The sequence below is a fragment of the Oenanthe melanoleuca genome, chromosome 15, assembly GCF_029582105.1.
Source record: "Oenanthe melanoleuca isolate GR-GAL-2019-014 chromosome 15, OMel1.0, whole genome shotgun sequence".
NCBI classification, from domain to species: domain Eukaryota; kingdom Metazoa; phylum Chordata; class Aves; order Passeriformes; family Muscicapidae; genus Oenanthe; species Oenanthe melanoleuca.
This window is the reverse complement of record NC_079349.1, coordinates 2,182,510-2,199,397: the sequence shown is the minus strand read 5'-3', so window position 1 is coordinate 2,199,397 and position 16,888 is coordinate 2,182,510. Positions and strand designations below refer to the sequence as shown.

Below are 16,888 nucleotides of genomic sequence, written 5' to 3'. Positions count from 1 at the left end.
TTCCTGCCTTCCATGATGGCATCCACTTGGCATCCAACCAGATCCCCTGATCCCCGTGCGCTCTTGCCTCGGTGTTGTTATTCTTTGCCATTGTACTTTCCTGATTTCAAAGTGTGTGTGCTAGTCCTGTTGGCAGCTTCTGACCAGGGAATCGATGCTGACGGCAGTTACAGCTCTCCTGGTGATAATGACGGCTCTGTCAACAGGCTTTGTAACATTTTAGCTGCCCTCGTTAAGGAATGGGAATTTCCACACGGTCTTTGATGCTTTAGTGCAATGCTTCAGTATTACCCGCTATCTAGGCAAGCTTGGAAGATGGAACTAATAGATTTAAATTTCACCCAGGAAGATCTAAGCTAAACATTGGTAAAGCAGCCTACTAATATCGCAGAGCAGAATTTTACAATCCCGCCAGGATTAGGGGTCCCCCGAATCCCCACTACGAGGTGGCGGGGGCCGTGTGCCGTGCGGAGAGGCTCAGGAGGGAGGTGCCGGTGCACCAGCAGGGCGGGGGGAGCACTAGGTCTCCCCGCGGAGCCCGGAGGGTCCCGGTCCCGGTCCTAGTCCTGGTGCCGGTCCCGAGCGCTCCCACGCACGTGGCGCGGGCCGGCCGCGGGAGGGACAGTCCCTGCCGGGCCGCCAATCAGAGCGCTGCTTGCCCTCGGCACGGGCCAATCAGCGCCCAGAGAACTCACATTTAAACCCTGTTCCCGGGAGCCGTAGCCACCGCGGTGTGACAGGGAGAGGGCGGGTTATGGCCGCTCGCGCCAATCAGAGACCTGATAGCGATGATTGGCAGGAGATTAAACCAATGGGGTTGCCAAGGGTAACGCGGCGTCTCCCTGCAGAGCGGTTGGCGGCGGCGGGGACGCCTCGGGGACAGTCGGGGCCGCCTGGCGCGGGGGCTCCGGGGCGCGGGGCCGCCGCCGCCGCCATGGCCGGAGGTGCGCGGGGCGGAGCGGGCACGAGCGGAGCGGGGCCGGGGCGCGGCGGGGCCGGCGGGGCTGGGTCCGCGCTGCGCGGGGCATCTCCGCGGCGCGGAAGCTCCTCCTGGGAGGTGCGGGGAGCCGGGGCCGGCGGGACTCCTCCCCCGCGCGGTGTGCGCAGCTCGCCGGGAAGGGGCTGGGCCGCCGCGGCTCGCCCTGCCGCATCCAGCCCTTTAAACATGGCGCAGGCCGCGGCGGCCGGGCGATGACCGCGGGCGGCAGCGCCGGACATGGCTCAGGCGCCGATCTTCCCCCGTTGCTCCTAGGGAAGAACATGCCCAAGACCAGGGCGGGCGGCGTGGAGAAGGCAAGCCCCGAGAGCACCGAGAGGAAGGGCCCTGGCCGCCCCCGGGACGGCGGGGTAAGCAGCTCCCGGGCCTGGGCGGGCGGAGCGTGGCGGCGGCTCCGGGGGGCTGCTGTGCCCTCCGCTTACCCCGGTGCGGGCGAGCCGGGCTGGGGGCTGCCCCGGGATCCGCGGGGCCCGGGCCTTCGGGGTCCCTCCAATCATTCAGAAATCGCTGAACTTTAACTACAGTCGGACTCTTTCTGTGCTTCCCTGTGCCCTACCGCTGACAGGTCCTTGGTTCGCCGTTCCCTCCGTGCCATCTTCCTCGTTCTGTAGTTCTGTCACTGGCAGCTGGCCGGAGACTGCTTGTCTCTTTGCATTTAACTCCCAATGGAAATAACTGTAGCTATTGCATCAAACCCCGGAGCCCCTCAGCCGCCTTTCGTGTGTTTTGATGTGCTGGGAAAATCCCAGCTCTCCGGGGTCTCAAGCCTGGCACAGACAAAGACGTGGCAGCGGCGTCTCGGTTGCGCCAAGAGCGCAGCAGGCAGGGAGCTGGGATTGAAGGGAGGAAGCTATGCTGGAAAAATAGCTATTCGTTTCCTGTTCTTGGTGCATTCAAAGCTTGAAGACTCAGCTGGCAGGTGGACTGCAGTTCACTGCTTTGGGCTTTCTCCCAAAATGCCCATATTTAAACTTCTTCCTAAATCTTTAGGACTTTGAAGCTCAGGGTTCATTGCTTGCACTTGTTAAAACGGAGTGTTTTCATAGATTTCATGCTTTGAAGCTCCAGGGTTTTAATAAGCAAGTTTTGCCTTTCATAGGCTTTTCAGAAATATTGGAGGTCAGGGAGTGTCCGTCTGATTTGCTTTTTCTCAGGCTGTTCCATCGTAATCTCAATCTTTAGAAAAGTTTATTTGTGGGCTAAGATTTCAGCTTTTAACTGGTCTGAGTCTGTGTGAATTATGTACATAGGAAGTTTGTTATTCATGACTACGTTAATTATTAAAATCCTCCTATCTGTTCTATTGTGTACTTTGTTTACTTTTTCACTGTCTATGACTGAAATACTGAGGTATTTGTTTAGTCAGCTATATTTGAGCTATCTTTTTTTAACTACTGGGACCCTTTGTTCCTTACTCTTCTAAAAAAATGGATGCATTTTTTTTTTTTTCTGTTTTAACTGGCTTGCAATGTCTGAAAATTGGTATTGGTTGAGTCAAACTATAGCCAAGAAAAACTCATTCTGCCCAAGTTGCATCTGCTCGTCCAGACGCTGAAATTTCATGGTTGGAACACAGGCAAACATAGCCAGGTGGCAGGAGATCGTAAAAGCAAAGGTGACAGGACTCCACTAATCTTTGCTAAATTTGACACTGCTCACTGTTGGCATTTTGGAGCCTGAGCCAGCGAACAAACCCCAGGCTCTGTGGTGTCTGGCCATGCCAGAGGGTATTGCCATTTACCTGACTGGGCTTTGCATAGACCTTTTACTGGGCTTTTTTGCCGCAAACAGCTTTTACACTTTATTTTTGTATCACATAATGGATAAAATCTAGCACTGTTTATCTGCCATGCTTTGCTGAGAGGTGTCACTCAAGGTAGGCTGTAAAACGGATTCCTGTGCTGCTCAGTTGTGCATATAATTTGCTGCAGCAACATTTGACACCTCCTGAGAGTAGCTGGGTAGCTCATACCTCACTGGCTCTGAGAGCTCTGTACTGGCCCTGGACAATTTTTGCTGCGTTATTCATATTTTTTTTTGGCTTGTGCTCTTTGAGGCCGCCTTCCTCCCCAGAAGCTCAGGCTTGGAGGTTTTTTTTAGCACCAAAGTTCATACTGTGAAGCACAAGGGTGGAGGCTGGAGTTAGCTGTGATTACCCCATCCTGCCACATTTTATGTGAAAGCTCTCTGGGACTGAGAGCTTGCATTAGTTAAGTTCTCAGAGTGCTCAGCACTGTTTTGTTTTCACTTAGAAATCACAACCTCAATGAGGGTGATGCTTCTAACAGTGTAATTTCAATCAGCACAATCCCCTGTCAGCCCTGGTTGCTGCAGATTGTTGTGGATGCCAGCTTGGGGTTCCCAGAACCTCTGTGCTGAACCGATTTTTTGTGTTGGTTTGTTTTAGGAGAATGTGTTTATTGGTCAATCCAAAATCTACAGCTACCTGAATCCCAACAAAGCTCCTGGTGCTCGACCCCCGCTTCAAGAAGAAAACTCTGTCATGTATCACGAGGTGAAATGTCAGGGCAAAACACTAAAGGAAACCTACAGGAAGGGAGCTGGTAAGACTGAGCTTTGGATTGCTTGTCTTGGTGAATGTGCTCCCACTCCCCCAATTCTAAAACTTTCCTCAATGAACAGAAGCAGTGATGAGGAGCCCAAATTGTGGATGCTGAGTGCCAGGCTTCACAGTGCTTCAGTGCAGTGACTAGAAATAGGAATGTTCTGTAAGTTTATGAAGGGAATAAGACCCATCTGGCTTGTGTTTAAAGGTGTATTTAACAGCCTTGGTAATTTGTCAAAGCACTTTGATGCAAACACTTTTAGCAAGCAGGTATTTTAAGTCCCATTTGATGAAGGGACTGTTAGTCTTTTTGGAAACTTGGGGCCTTTAGTTCCTAATTTGGCTCCCCAGTTTTGACAAGGAAGTGAAGATGACTTTAGCTTGTTCCACTGCCGAGGCCTTGCAGCTGTGCTTCTTTCCTCCAGTGAGACTGAAACATCTGTCTCAGCAGATGGGACTGCTAAAGCTGATGATTTACTCTATGTAAAAACGTTATTCAGCTTTAAACCACACTCACCTACCTACCTACCTACCTCTGAGTCGGTTGTCTGAGGAGGATGTGGTTGTACTGGGCTAGGATGCAAAAAAAGAAGCAAATGTTGGTTGTGGGGAGTGTAGATTTTTTGTCAGTGCCAGCCCTTTATCTCTCATGGATTTAGCCTGGGTGGCATTGGCCACTTGGTACCAATATCTGCAGCTGCTGAGCCTAGCAGTGCAGGGTCATTGCTGTCCTTTCTCTCATTTGATAGAACTAAAAGAATTCATTTAAAGCACTCGGGTATAGTTGGTCCTAAGTTCAGAGCCTTACTCGATTTCCTTGCCACCAGGAAAAAAGAATAGTGGCAAAATAGTTGAAGGTGCTGTGAAACCAGAAGACCAGAAGGATAAGGAAGGTGTGTGCAATCCTTCTGTTCCGTCCTCTGATCAAAACCAAGAAACTGTGGAAACCCAAAAGACTCCCCTGCCTGCAGACTGTGCTGAGGAGGCCAATGCAAAGCCAGCTCAGAAGAAGATGGTTAAAGCAAAACGAGGACAAAGGAAAAAGTAAGTGATTTGTGCAATTGTGAAAGGACAGCTCTTTTTCTCAAGTATATCAGGCTTTAAAAACCCTAAAATAGCATCCAAGTACCTACTTTGCAGGGCTCTTGTTTGTCTTGAAAGCAAGGTTAGTATGTTCTATTGTTCCATCACAAGTGAAATATTTGCTGGTCAGCTATGGTAAAAAAGAAATTAATGAGCCATTAAGACCTACTTTCCTGTGGGCAAATGGGAATGTGTCCTGTTAAAAACAGAACAGTTGGAGGCTTCCTGGCTGAGCTGATACTCTTTCTCATGCTATCAGAGTAATGTGACCTAACATTAATGAATTCCTTGCCAAGCAGTTTTCGTGACCTAAATTTTCAAGTGCCTTCTGGCAAGGCACACAGGGGGCCCCAGACTTGTAATGTGACCTTCAGTTGATTTCCAACGACATCTCACTTTTATTATTCAAGAATTAGTCCTGGAATAATGGAAATATCATGGGGAAGAAAAGGGGATGTAGCTGTGGCTTAAAGCTAAGAGTACTGACAAAAAACATTGATTCATACTGATCACCTTTCAACTTGCCAAGCTCAAATAAAAATTTCTTGCACATACCTTTGCTCTAGAGGTGTAACTTAACAAATAGTCTGAAATGTGTGTGTTTGTTCTCTTTTTCTTACTCCTTAGAACACAAGGAAGAACACCAAACCGAAAAGTGACAGATTATTACCCAGTTAGAAGAAGTTCCAGGAAGAGCAAATCTGAATTGGAGGTAGTGCTTCTTCTTAAAGTGACATTACTTGTAATAGTCTGATTAGCTGAAAATTTGGGGAAGCGTACAACCAGCTGTAAATGGTTTCCATTCCAAATGAAAACAGTGTTGTGCACTTGAAGTATTGTTAAGAACATGCTTAAAATTTGGAAATGCTGGTCCAGTTTAGAACAGAATCTAGCTGCTTATGCATTTTGGGGGGCAGAAATCTGTCTTTCTGCCATTCAGTTTGCTGGAAATATGAGATGGTTTGGAACAATGGGTGTCATTGGTGGGTAATTTCCTTCCAGCTCTAGAATAAGCTACAAAAGCTATCAATAATATTATGGTTTTGTTTGTTCTTGTTTATTCTGCAGACTGAAGAAAGGAGGAAAATAGATGAGCTGATTACAAGTGGGAAGGAAGAAGGAATGAAGGTAATTACAGTGCCAACCTTAAGTAGTCATGTAGTGTTTATTATACAGTATCTTGGTGTTAATCTGTTTAAACAGAGAGCAGCAGAACTCAGTCTCAGGACCCTCCAATTCTTTGATGAACATGCAGGAAAACTGGAACACCCAGTCCTTCCTTTTGAGTGAGCAGTGTTGGTCTCTGAAGGATATGTATGTGCAGCCTCACTTTGAAATACTGAGGGGGCTTTAAGATCTTTTTGGAAATGCACTCCTAAGTCCTTTGATTGGAGGACTTTGTGTCCAGCTACCCAATAACTCAGAGTGTGTCCCAAACTCATCCTGCATTTCTTCCACAGTGCCATGCATTGTGCTTCTACAGCTTTGTCTGCAGTGCACACAAATTCCCTTTTGCAGCATTTTTTTAATGACAAATCATTTCCTAGTAATCAGCATATCTGCAATGATGTAAATCAGCTGGGAAATGAGAAAGTGTTTTCTTTTCAACTCAACAGATTGATTACATCGATGGCAAAGGGAGAGGAGTAATTGCCACTAAACATTTTAATCGAGGAGAATTTGTGGTTGAATATCATGGGGATCTCATTGAGATCACTGATGCCAAGAAACGAGAGGCTGTGTATGCTCAAGACCCATCCACAGGCTGCTACATGTACTATTTCCAGTACCTCAGCAAAACCTACTGGTAAGCTCAAGTTTCCAGTGATAGAGGCTTTGAATGTTGCTAATTCTTTGCTTTTTTTCATGCAAAGTTTTTGTTTGTAATGGGAACTGTGAATGATGAAATTTTATGGAGCACTGATCCATGGTCTGAGAGCCTCCTGTATGTCTGGGCTATGAGGTGACTCAAAGCCCTGTTCTTTGAAGTACAGCACAAACTATGTGGAGAGTTGCATGTGCTTGGATGAGGCTTGTAGTTCTGCAGTGGTCTTCTGCCTAAATTTATCCTCTTGTAAAATGAGCTCCTTTATCTTGTTTTTGTTTTGTGAGGAGTTGGTTTGAAAAGCAGGATGGACGGACTCCCTGGATGGACAGACTTTCACTGGGTGTCCTCCAGTCTCTGACACCTACTTCAGTCCAAGCTTGATAATTTGTTTCACATCTGGATTCTGCTATTCCTGGAAACAGGCAGCTCAAACAGTGCAAAGATTTCAGTTTCAGGGTTTTGTGCTAACTTAAAAATCTCCTAGAGCTGTTTCAGTTTCCCTGCCTTGCCATGTTATATCTGTTTAATCATGGTCATTTTGTAATGTAACATGTTCATGTTCTGTTTCTCCTAAATTTTCAAGACTCGTGGATTCCTCCTTCTTTGTCTGATTGGCACTTTGGCTTTGCCCACAAAGGTGCTCCTGTCCCAGGTGCAATCCCCCCTTCTGTTCTTGCTCTTTCAGTGTCGATGCTACGAAAGAAACGAATCGTCTGGGGAGGCTCATTAATCACAGCAAGTGTGGCAATTGTCAGACCAAGCTGCACGACATCGATGGTGTGCCTCATCTCATCCTCATAGCTTCCAGGGACATTAAGGCAGGTGAAGAACTCTTGTACGACTATGGAGACAGAAGCAAAGCTTCCATTGAAGCTCACCCGTGGTTGAAACACTAATTCATCTTCCTTGTTTTGGGGTTTTTATTTTTGGACTGAATGTTCTACAAGGAGTCAATGAATTTTATTTTTTTTGTGCCCTCACTTCCCTCAGCTTTCTTAGTGGACTGCTTATGGTCTTCCAAGCTCCTTAAAACTGCCTTTTTGCTTTGCAGTATTTAAACACCTATTACAGTTTTCCAGGCAGGCTTAAATAATTGATCTTAGATTGCCAAAACTTTTATATCATAAAAGGAAAACCCTCTGTAAAATTTGAATGCTTCTGCATAGTGACCAGTGCCACTTGAGCAGTGAAAGACTTGCACAGAAACTTAATCACTGGGGTTGTGCTTCTGCTTTTGCAAGGAAATCTCACACTCCAGTTTGGGGTGCTGAACTTGGCTTTATGACAGAGTACTGCTGTACTCTGACTTGGTCATCCAGTGGCTTGACTGCCTGTCAGACTGCTGTTCACAGCCCAGTTCTGACAAGCTTCTCTGAGATGGATGCTACTGTCATTCTCAAATAATTTGTGGTAGGAATCCAGTTTCTCCTGTGTCATACATTCTGTTGGTAATGAACTTCAAATGCACTGGCACTGAGGGAAAAGGATGGTCAGATTGGCTGCTTCCTTTGGAGAAATGACTCCCAGCCAAATGAGGATCAATTTTGATAGACTGGGTAAATACTGATTACAGATGTGAAGGTAGAACTTCACAGTGAGAATTGATGTTTGACTTTTACTTATTTTCTAAACTTTGAGAAGGTACCTTTTTTATAGTTGATGGCTGATTCTTGGAGGTGTCTCCCAGAGGATTTTAAAGAAGTAAAAGCTCTCTCCAAAAATTTTTTATATTACCTTCCTATGCTGATTAGCCACATCAGAAGCTATTTATTTACTGTGAATGCTTGAAGTAGAGCATAGTGGTTCCAAAAATAGGAGTCATCTTCATATGCAGCTTCAAACTGTAGTGATGGAGTTCATGCAGTGAAGAAAGTAGATTCCTTATTGCCTGGTCCTGTAGGTCTGGTCCCACTGTCTCACACGGGAGGTGGCACCTCGTGGGTGTTCAGAATGTCACTGTTGGAGAGCCAAATCTGGGATATAGGCAGGCAATACAATGCAGGTCCTTTATGTTAAAGATGAATTCTTACCAGTTGGAATTTTTGCCAAGGCAGGCTTGGCATGTGTGTAGATGAAAATGGCTGTGAGCCATCAGCCACACTTGCTGCTGGGAGATGTCAGCAAGGGATCTGTGGCTCTGTTAATGTCTTCTATTCCTCATGTCTTGAAGGCTGCTGCTGTTCCAGCTGAATGCCCTCTGGACAATCTTATGCTTGCCTATGTGATAGGTCAGATAGCAACAACATCCTGGTTGTGTGCTCCAGCAGCAAGAGAGGTGGCTTAGTGATGTATTTTTTAAATTAAAAACTTGAAGACAATGTCTCTGTAAAATAAAGAATATATTTATTATTGATGAAACGGCTGCTATACTACCTGTCTCCATTGCAGTTCATGAGCATTTTGAAAGAAAGCTGTGAAAATCATTAGCTGTTAAATGCTTTATATTATTTACTGCTTCACACAAGGCAAACTCGTCAGAGCAAGCCTGGGTATTTTCCCATTTCTGAAGAATTAACTGGAGACCTGTTATATTACATGTACTGAGTTTCAGGTAAGCCTTGTTGGCCAACTTGTCTGAGTTGGCACTCATTTTTCTCTGGTCTCAGTAACAGAGACCTCAGCAATGTGTACAGTGTCCTGTTAAACTAGAGCACTTCCCTTAAGTCAAAATTGGAATAATTTTTTAATTTTATTTAAGCATTTACTTGTTCTCTATCAGGTTGAATAGCTTAAAACCTCTGTACTTCAGCATCACTTTTGTAAACAAGAATGGGGAAAGATCTCCCTGTTTTACATAAAAGGAAAATGTCTTCTCTGAAAGCTTAACTGGTAATTGAGTAGCACTGCGTTGGAGGATGGAAATAAAGCTCATGTTGCACTGCTTATGTATCCTTTACTTTTCTAGGATCACATATAGAGATCTATAGATCTGTCTCAATGTACTTCTCACAGGACATGTCGTTTGGATATTTATCTCTGTGCCTCACAGGAAGGCTTCATCTTCTAACAAGGTGTCACAGGGAAAAATACCCTTGAGTTGGGAGCTAAATGCTTTTTTTTGAAAGAGATTGGAAAATACATCCCTGGATAAACCATGGAAGAGGATGGAATTCAGATCACATGTAAGCATCTCTCTTCAGCTCAGAGGTGTATCCTGGCTGTTGCTGATTGTTTCTTTGTTTAATTTTTCTGTGCACAAAGCCTCTGCTCAATGGCAGTGCAGTAACTGCCTTCCCTGCTGCCATGCTCTAGAAAATACACAATGAGGGCATGGCCAAGGCTTGTTGATATTTTGAAGATGGCAAAGGGACTTCAGTGGTTCTGTGCCCTGGCTGAACCAGCTGGCTCAGGTCAACCATCTGTGCTGTGGCCTTGCTCAGACAGTTGTTCCTGACCTCTGAAGGGAGGCTGCAGCTCTGCCTTCTGCTGAGCCACTTTCACATTGTGCAGCTGAGCACATGTGTGAAGTGTCCTATATTTATCATGCTGTCAGTGTAGAAGGAGTGAAAAGACTTCAGAGGCTGCTTTTATTTCTAAAGAGAGTAAGATCACAGTTTGATACCTGTCACTGCTTCTTTTATGTCTGTTCAGACTTTTCTGCTCTGGATATTCTACCTTTCTAAATGGAGAACCTAATTGGTGTCTTTCAAGCTTCTTTTCCAATTCCTCTGCCCTATATGCATCCACTGGTGCTAAATCTCATTACTGGGGCCAATACACAGCTTGTGGCAGGTGATTGAAAGAACAGAGTTTATGCAAAACACAACTGCCTACCACAGAGACCTTCAGCTGTCAGAAATGAAATGTTTGGTGCATCTTCTCCAGTCTGAGCACTGCCTGCACCTCAGTCCTTCATGTGGGCAGAGCCCAAGTGCAGCAGCTTTTCTTCCTTTGCTGTGCTTTTCTCCACTGTTCATCTCACCCCCAAACAACCACACATGAATGGCATGTCTCTCTTAACTTACCCTAATGTAACAAAATCATTTGGGCTGAATGTTTTGGTAGCTGAACAGGATAAGTATGCTGCAGTACAGATCATCACAGGCTCTTTTAATAAGAATAAACCTCAACTTTGTATAAACATTTTATTTTCTACATATGGGTAATGTCTGACAGTAAGAAATATAAAAAGTGTCTGTTTCAAACAGTTTCTGGGAAAACAGAGTAAAATCTATTCTGAGAAAATATTATACAACGCGATTTAATGAGATTGCTCATTCTCTACAGTAGGAGTGATTCTGCTGCTTCCAGTCATTGTCTTTCCCAATGCCTCTGAGGCCCATCAGTGCCATTCTCACCAGCAACATTTAAGTCCTTAAGGATGCTCATTTTCCATGTTTAAAAGAAAACCTAAAAGAAAAAAAATCAACAGCAGAAAGGAAACAATAATGTACAACTGGAAAACAACAGGCAGGGGGCTGGCCCTGTCAATGTGCTATTTTGGGGGACTTCAGGGACAGACCCTGAGCTCATGGGTTCTGTGTACAATGTAAACAAAGCCTGGGGCCAGCTGGGGTGCCCCCACAGCACAGCCCTGAAGGGCTGGCAGGGGAGGCAAGTATTGAATCCTTCTGCTCAGGAATGCTTGTTTTTCCTAGAAAAAAAAGTGACTCCCTGCTTGCCTGGGTGGAGGTTGTTTTCCTGTGCAGTGCTTTTTCCCCAGGAAGGGATTGCTTTATCAGGTTTTTAACTTTACATGGAGAACAAAACAATATCCAGCCAACTGGGCTAAAGTTCAGCATCCATCCCTGGATTCAGTGTGTGAGGAGTGGGCCATGTTCTCACGAATTCTGCCCCAAAATCTGCAGACAGACTTACAGCCGTTTGATGATTGTCTTCTCTTCACTGTTCTTGCTGGTGCCAGCACTGCTGCCACTGGCTGCTTTTTCCAGTTCTTCAGTTTGGTCCCTTTTCTGTGAGATGATCCCACTGGGAAAGGAAATGGTTTTCTTTATATTTTGTGGGCTTGTGCAGAGTGTGACAGTGCATGAGTTAGACCTCTCACTGGGCAGCTAGGACATGGGTGAATGAGTGTTCACAGGACAGGGATGGCAGCCCAGCCTCTTCTTGTAGTGAAGTGAAAATAATGAAGTATTATCCCTAAATACAGCAATGTAATGGTGCCAGGGTTATGCTTTAATGAGAACACTAAAGAAGTAACAAAGTGACTTCTCCACAGAGAAAAAATGGCACATCATAATGGGGGTGAAAGGGAAGTGTAATCACACTTGGATTTGTGCAAAAGTCCACGGGTAAGAGGAGGGTACAGACACAAATGGTGAATTTCTGCAGGGGTGGATGTGTGGTACCTCCAGTGCAGCCACCCAGGCTCACACCAGGCCTGGGAACAGATGGGAGATTGCCAGCTCCCCTGCAAGGCCTGTTCCTCTTTCCACCCTACAGAGGAGAGAAGAAAGGTTTTGCCTCAGCTCCACTTGAGTGTTTCTACACTCCAGAAGCTGTAACCATCTACTCCAGGCAGCAGTTTCAGTTTGACCAAAGGGTGTTTTCCCTGCCTGGAACCGGGTTAGATTTTCCCAGCCTGTACACTCAGTGTTTTCACAACATGTCCTGAGCTGACCTCAGTCATTTGGAGAGCTCAGTGGATCAAAGCCTGTGACTGCAGTAGCTGCAGGCGAAGAGTAGCCAAGCAACACTCAACTGGATATGGGAATAAAACCACAGAGCATTAAAAACTGGTGTGACACCAGGCACGGGGTAATTCTGAGGCAGACTGTCCTCTTGGGTGAATGAGACAATGAGCTCTTGGGTGACAATGCAGAGCTCTAACATCTGCAGGGTAATTTCTACCCAGAAATCATGATGAAAAATGCAGCCCCCAAACACCACCAGCCACTTTGAGCCAGTCTGAGATATCTGCTACCTTGTGTTATACAGAGCTTATTTCCAATCTGTACAAGGCATTTTAGAACATAGATTTATCCTCTTCTCCCGCACAGTTACTCTTTACTACAATTACAATTAGGATTTTATGTGACTGTTTAGAGGGAAAATGGATTTTGGCTTAAGATAAAACACTATGAGGAGATAACCTCACAAATTACTCGACCTGAAAAGCAGCCCTGCCCTGCTCTTGGTGCACAGCACTGTGACTCAAATCACTAAAAACCTGAAAACACTCCCACTGTTACATTTTTAACTTGGCCTGTACTAAATTGTGTAACAGCTGGGAAATCAAAGCAAGAAGCCATTCCACGGCTGCACAGAAAAACATCCAGCTGAGCTGGGGAAGTGCTGTCAGGCAGTTTGTAAATTCATGGATTTAAGTGCAACTTTTTGGCTCAGCCTGGCTGTTACAGACAAGGCAAAGGCTGGGCTCACTGTATCCAGGGAGTGCTGCTGAGATATCCCAGCTGAAATCCAATGTAATGTGCTCAGACACTCCATGCCTAGATTTAACTAGATTAAGAAGTAATTTCTTGACCAAAAGAGTTTATAATCCAGCCTGATGAGAGGGGGTAGAGGTTGGTTAGGAGAGCCTTTGGGGCAAATGAATTGTAACACCAAGATCAGGACCCTTCCCACATGCTACCCTTTGACTCACACTGATTCTCCCTTCAAGGAAGACCAAGCCCTTCTCTGAAATCACTTGCTTTGCACAGTTCAAGGGCGTTGCACAACCCTCTGTTTGCAGTTTTAAAAAACCTCACAGCTTATCATGAATGATGAAAGAGCTAAATATTTTGTTTCTAGATCTGTGCCACACCCCCGTGGGAGTGACGGACCAGAGATCAACCAGCATCGTGCTGCAGGAGGAAGGAAACTTTGACTAAAGCTGAGCTGGAAACCCCCCGTGCTCTTTGGTATGTAGTGTGGCTTTAGACACAGTGTGTGTGCAGCTGCTGTGACTGCACAGATGAATTCCCAGCCTGGATGTGGAGTGGGAGTAATTGTGCATAGGCTAAAAGTGGGACAATTGAGAACTGTGCAGAGGAAAAGGGAGTTTGGGTTTTAAATCATATTGCATAGAGACTTCATTGTTCCCCCATTTTTCTTTGCTCACTTATATGCTCTGGGGAGCACAGGGGTCACTTACAAACCTATCAGTGCCTATCCTGACCTAGGGCCCAAACCTGCCAGACTCTCACCTGATAAGCTTTCCAGACATGAAGTACTTGTTAGTAGTAGTATTAGTTCTCTGCTAACTTCAAGCTTTACCTCTTATAGCACTGTAGCTCCTCTTGCACCACCAGAAGCTGAGCTTTCAGCTGGTTCCTCTCTTGCAATACATCTCGGAGCTCCTGTAAGGTGAACCGGGGCCGGTTGGGGTCTGTGAGGTCTATCACCATTTGATCTGGTCCAAGGCTGCTGGGCTGTAAAAAAAACAGTGGTGGATCTTGTAACATCTCAAAAAACTCAGCATTCAGAGAGTAAAATATCTGGATTTTATAAACATGGAATTTTAGAACTAGTATGAATTCATCACAATCCTGATTTTTTTTCTCCCAAGAAGTTTATTATAGTTCTTCATAATTTTGTATTCCCTTAGTGACTGTGTTCCCCAGCCAAGTATAGGTCACAACTGTGACAGGCTCTGACCACAGTTAAAAGCAGTCTCTGTCCCAAAGAGTTTGCAATTAGTTGTCATGAAGATGCTTTTATCAGATTGTTCTCAGATGATGAGAGAGGCTGAGCCATCTAATGCCACACCAAAATTCCGTGTCAAAGAAAGGTGAGAACTGAACTGCCATTTTTAATTTAAAACCTTTGTAGTAATCAAGACATCCATTTCCCTCACACGGGGGTAACAAAGCCTCAGTGTTTGCATACAGTTGTCTCTATGGGGCCGGCGCTGTGCTGAACACGGTGGGTTTGTACTCTGAACTCTGTGCGTGCCTGCACAACTTTGCTGGGCCAGTCACTGCAGTGAAACTGGAGCGAGGAATCCACAGCCCCGCGACCCGTAACCACCCCGAAGGAAAGAGCTTCAAGGCTTCCATGGCCAAAGACGGGAAGTGACTTTGTGCGACTCGTCCTGCTGACACAAAAGAGACCCACAAGTATCGGCCGGCCCATCTGCTGCGGTTCTGGGTGCGCTCCGCGACCCGCGCGTGGTGCGCCCGTGCCGGGGAAGGGGCCCGTGTCCAGTGTGCCCCGGCAGAGTGCCGGGTGCCCTGACAGAGTCCCAGGTGCCCCGGCCGTGTCCCGTGTGCCCCCACAGAGTCCCGGGTGCCCCGGCAGAGTCCCGTGCGCCCCGGCCGTGTCCCGCACCCACCTGCGGGGCGCTCCCGCAAGCCGCCGCCCGCAGCTGCTCCAGCTCCCGTCGGAGGCTGTCCCGCTCCCGCCGCAGCTGCTCCTCGGCCACGCTGCTCTCGCTCACCAGCGCCTCCAGCATCTCCAGCACCCTGACGATCCTGAACTGCAGCCGGGCGCGGGCGGCGGGCAGCTGCGGCCCGGCGCGGAGCTGCAGCAGGTCCCGGCCCACCACGGAGGAGATGTCGTAGACATCCGCAGCCGTCAGCTGGAACGGGCTCTTCTCCAGGGCGCTCTCCGGGCCGCCATCCTCCTCATCATCCTTATCCTCCTCCTCCTCCTCCAGCTCCTCCTCCCCGTCCCGGCCCCGCTCCATGCCCGCCGCACCCCGGCGCTCCCTCCCTCCCTCCGGTCGGGCCGGCGGCGCTGCCCCTCCCGCCCCTGGCGCTCCCATGGCGGCGGCCGCGGCCCCGCGCCGCTTCCCGCCCTGCCCCTTCCCCTGAGGAGGCGCCGCCCGCTCTCCGCTGCCGGTAAGGGAAGGGAGCTCTCCGGCAGCCCCGGGAACCGGCACCGAGGCGGGTGAAGGCAGCGGCCTTTCCGCAGCGCCACATCGGCCTTGGCGGCTCCGGGAGCGGGGCCGGGGGACTGTCGGGATCCTAGCGGCTGGGAGCGGGGAAAGGGACTGAAATGGGCGCTGCGGCTCCTTTGGCCCGGCAGATCGGCCCCTGCCCGCCGGGAGAGCCGCGGGTGGGGGCACAGGCGGCGGAGGGAGCGGCGCCGAGGGGCGGCGGGGCCTCCTCGGGCGCGGCCCGCGGGGAAAGGCCGGGGCCCCTCAGGCCGGGGTAGGCCGGGGCAGGATCCGGCTCCCCGACACGGCTGTGTCCCGCAGTGTGGACACAAACAACAGCGACACGGCTGGTTCATCCTCGTGTGTCACACTCTGGGGGATTTTTGGATGAACGTGCAGCGGTGCTGGAAGCGCTTGCACAGGCTGTTCCTGGCACAGCCGTGAGCCTGTGCCGTGTGTGTTCTCCCCCACAGACAATGGCTGACTGGGCCCCCATAGCGAAGGAGTACGACCCGCTCAAGGCTGGCAGCATCGATGGAACGGACGAGGAGCCCCACGACCGGGCCATATGGCGGGCCATGCTGGCGCGGTACGTACCCAACAAGGGCGTCACGGGAGATCCGCACCTCACCCTCTTCGTGGCGAGGCTCAATCTTCAGACCACAGAAGAGAAGTTAAAAGAGGTTTTTTCCCGCTATGGAGACATCCGGAAGATCCGTCTGGTTCGAGACCTGGTCACGGGGTTTTCCAAGGGTTACGCGTTTATTGAGTACAAAGAGGAGCGTGCGCTCCTGAAGGCTCACAGAGATGCCAACAGACTGGTCATCGACCAGCATGAGATCTTCGTAGACTTTGAACTGGAAAGAACTCTCAAAGGATGGATTCCCCGGAGGCTTGGGGGTGGGTTTGGAGGCAAAAAAGAGTCTGGGCAGCTGCGGTTCGGAGGACGGGACAGACCTTTCCGAAAGCCCATCAATTTGCCAAACATGAAAAATGATTTCTATGGGGAAGGATCATCAGAGAAAAGAAACTGGTCTCGTGAGGGAACAAGGGACTGGAGAACGAGGGATCGGGACCACGAGAGGAGCAGGGACAAACGCTGGCCAGAAAGGGAGAGGTCGTGGGCTTGGGGTGACAGTGAGAGAGAGAGGGACTCCAAAGAGGAGAGGAGCAGGGGGAGGGAGAGGAAGGACAGAGACAGGAAGGACAGGGATAGAGACCGGAGCAGGGACAGAGATACCAAGAAGCAAAGAGATGATGAGAAGCACCGCTAGGTGACCTGCCCTTAGAGCAGCTCGGGGCTGTGACAGCAATCCCAGAACAAGCTGTGGTGTTGCCACCTTGTGCCTGTGACTCCACTGCCAGCAGCTCTCTGTAGTTCGGTTCCTAATGCAGTTCAGATGTCTGTTGAATTGTTCTTTAGAGAAAATAAACTTTTCTATTAATGTTTTTGAACTGGTGAGTGCTGTAAGAAATGCACCGTGTGTTCAGGCATCCCACTGAGCTGAGCACACACCTTGTCTTGCCTGGGTGAGGAGTTATCTGTGGGTCAGGTGTCCTCTTGTTTGTTATGAAACAATCCCATGCTGGAGACACAGGAATGGAACAGCAACAAACTGAAACTTCTGTGCC

At 48.3% G+C, this 16,888-nt stretch overlaps 3 protein-coding genes across 3 annotated transcripts; 2 read left to right on the top strand and 1 right to left on the bottom strand.

Annotated features, from left to right (window-relative positions):
- The first annotated feature begins 744 nt into the window (after positions 1-744).
- Positions 745-9,359, top strand: KMT5A (lysine methyltransferase 5A). Its single transcript, XM_056504562.1, has 8 exons — positions 745-944; positions 1,253-1,347; positions 3,405-3,561; positions 4,391-4,607; positions 5,274-5,358; positions 5,715-5,774; positions 6,263-6,453; positions 7,160-9,359. Exons 1-8 carry the CDS (start codon positions 755-757, stop codon positions 7,368-7,370), a joined length of 1,206 nt encoding a protein of 401 aa, XP_056360537.1. The 5' UTR covers positions 745-754; the 3' UTR covers positions 7,371-9,359.
- A 1,144-nt stretch (positions 9,360-10,503) lies between these two features.
- RILPL2 (Rab interacting lysosomal protein like 2) lies at positions 10,504-15,142 on the bottom strand. Its single transcript, XM_056504564.1, has 4 exons — positions 14,711-15,142; positions 13,654-13,808; positions 11,293-11,403; positions 10,504-10,824 (listed from the first exon to the last, which is right to left on the bottom strand). Exons 1-4 carry the CDS (start codon positions 15,140-15,142, stop codon positions 10,800-10,802), a joined length of 723 nt encoding a protein of 240 aa, XP_056360539.1. The 3' UTR covers positions 10,504-10,799.
- On the top strand, positions 14,936-16,711 carry SNRNP35 (small nuclear ribonucleoprotein U11/U12 subunit 35). The gene is made up of 2 exons (XM_056504563.1): positions 14,936-15,218; positions 15,730-16,711. Exon 2 carries the CDS (start codon positions 15,733-15,735, stop codon positions 16,528-16,530), a length of 798 nt encoding a protein of 265 aa, XP_056360538.1. The 5' UTR covers positions 14,936-15,218; positions 15,730-15,732; the 3' UTR covers positions 16,531-16,711.
- The last annotated feature ends 177 nt before the right edge of the window (positions 16,712-16,888 follow it).

Bases quoted from the DNA above. Each gene is read 5' to 3' on its own strand.
- KMT5A (XM_056504562.1), top strand. From the start codon at position 755: ATGGCCGCTCGCGCCAATCAGAGACCTGATAGCGATGATTGGCAGGAG. The intron at 945-1,252 runs GTGCGCGGGGCG...CGTTGCTCCTAG, and splicing joins CGCCGCCGCCATGGCCGGAG to GGAAGAACATGCCCAAGACC. The intron at 1,348-3,404 runs GTAAGCAGCTCC...GGTTTGTTTTAG, and splicing joins GCCGCCCCCGGGACGGCGGG to GAGAATGTGTTTATTGGTCA.
- RILPL2 (XM_056504564.1), bottom strand. From the start codon at position 15,142: ATGGGAGCGCCAGGGGCGGGAGGGGCAGCGCCGCCGGCCCGACCGGAG. The intron at 13,809-14,710 runs GTGGGTGCGGGA...TTTTTTTTACAG, and splicing joins CTTGCGGGAGCGCCCCGCAG to CCCAGCAGCCTTGGACCAGA. The intron at 11,404-13,653 runs GTAAAGCTTGAA...TTCCTTTCCCAG, and splicing joins GAGCTACAGTGCTATAAGAG to TGGGATCATCTCACAGAAAA.
- SNRNP35 (XM_056504563.1), top strand. From the start codon at position 15,733: ATGGCTGACTGGGCCCCCATAGCGAAGGAGTACGACCCGCTCAAGGCT.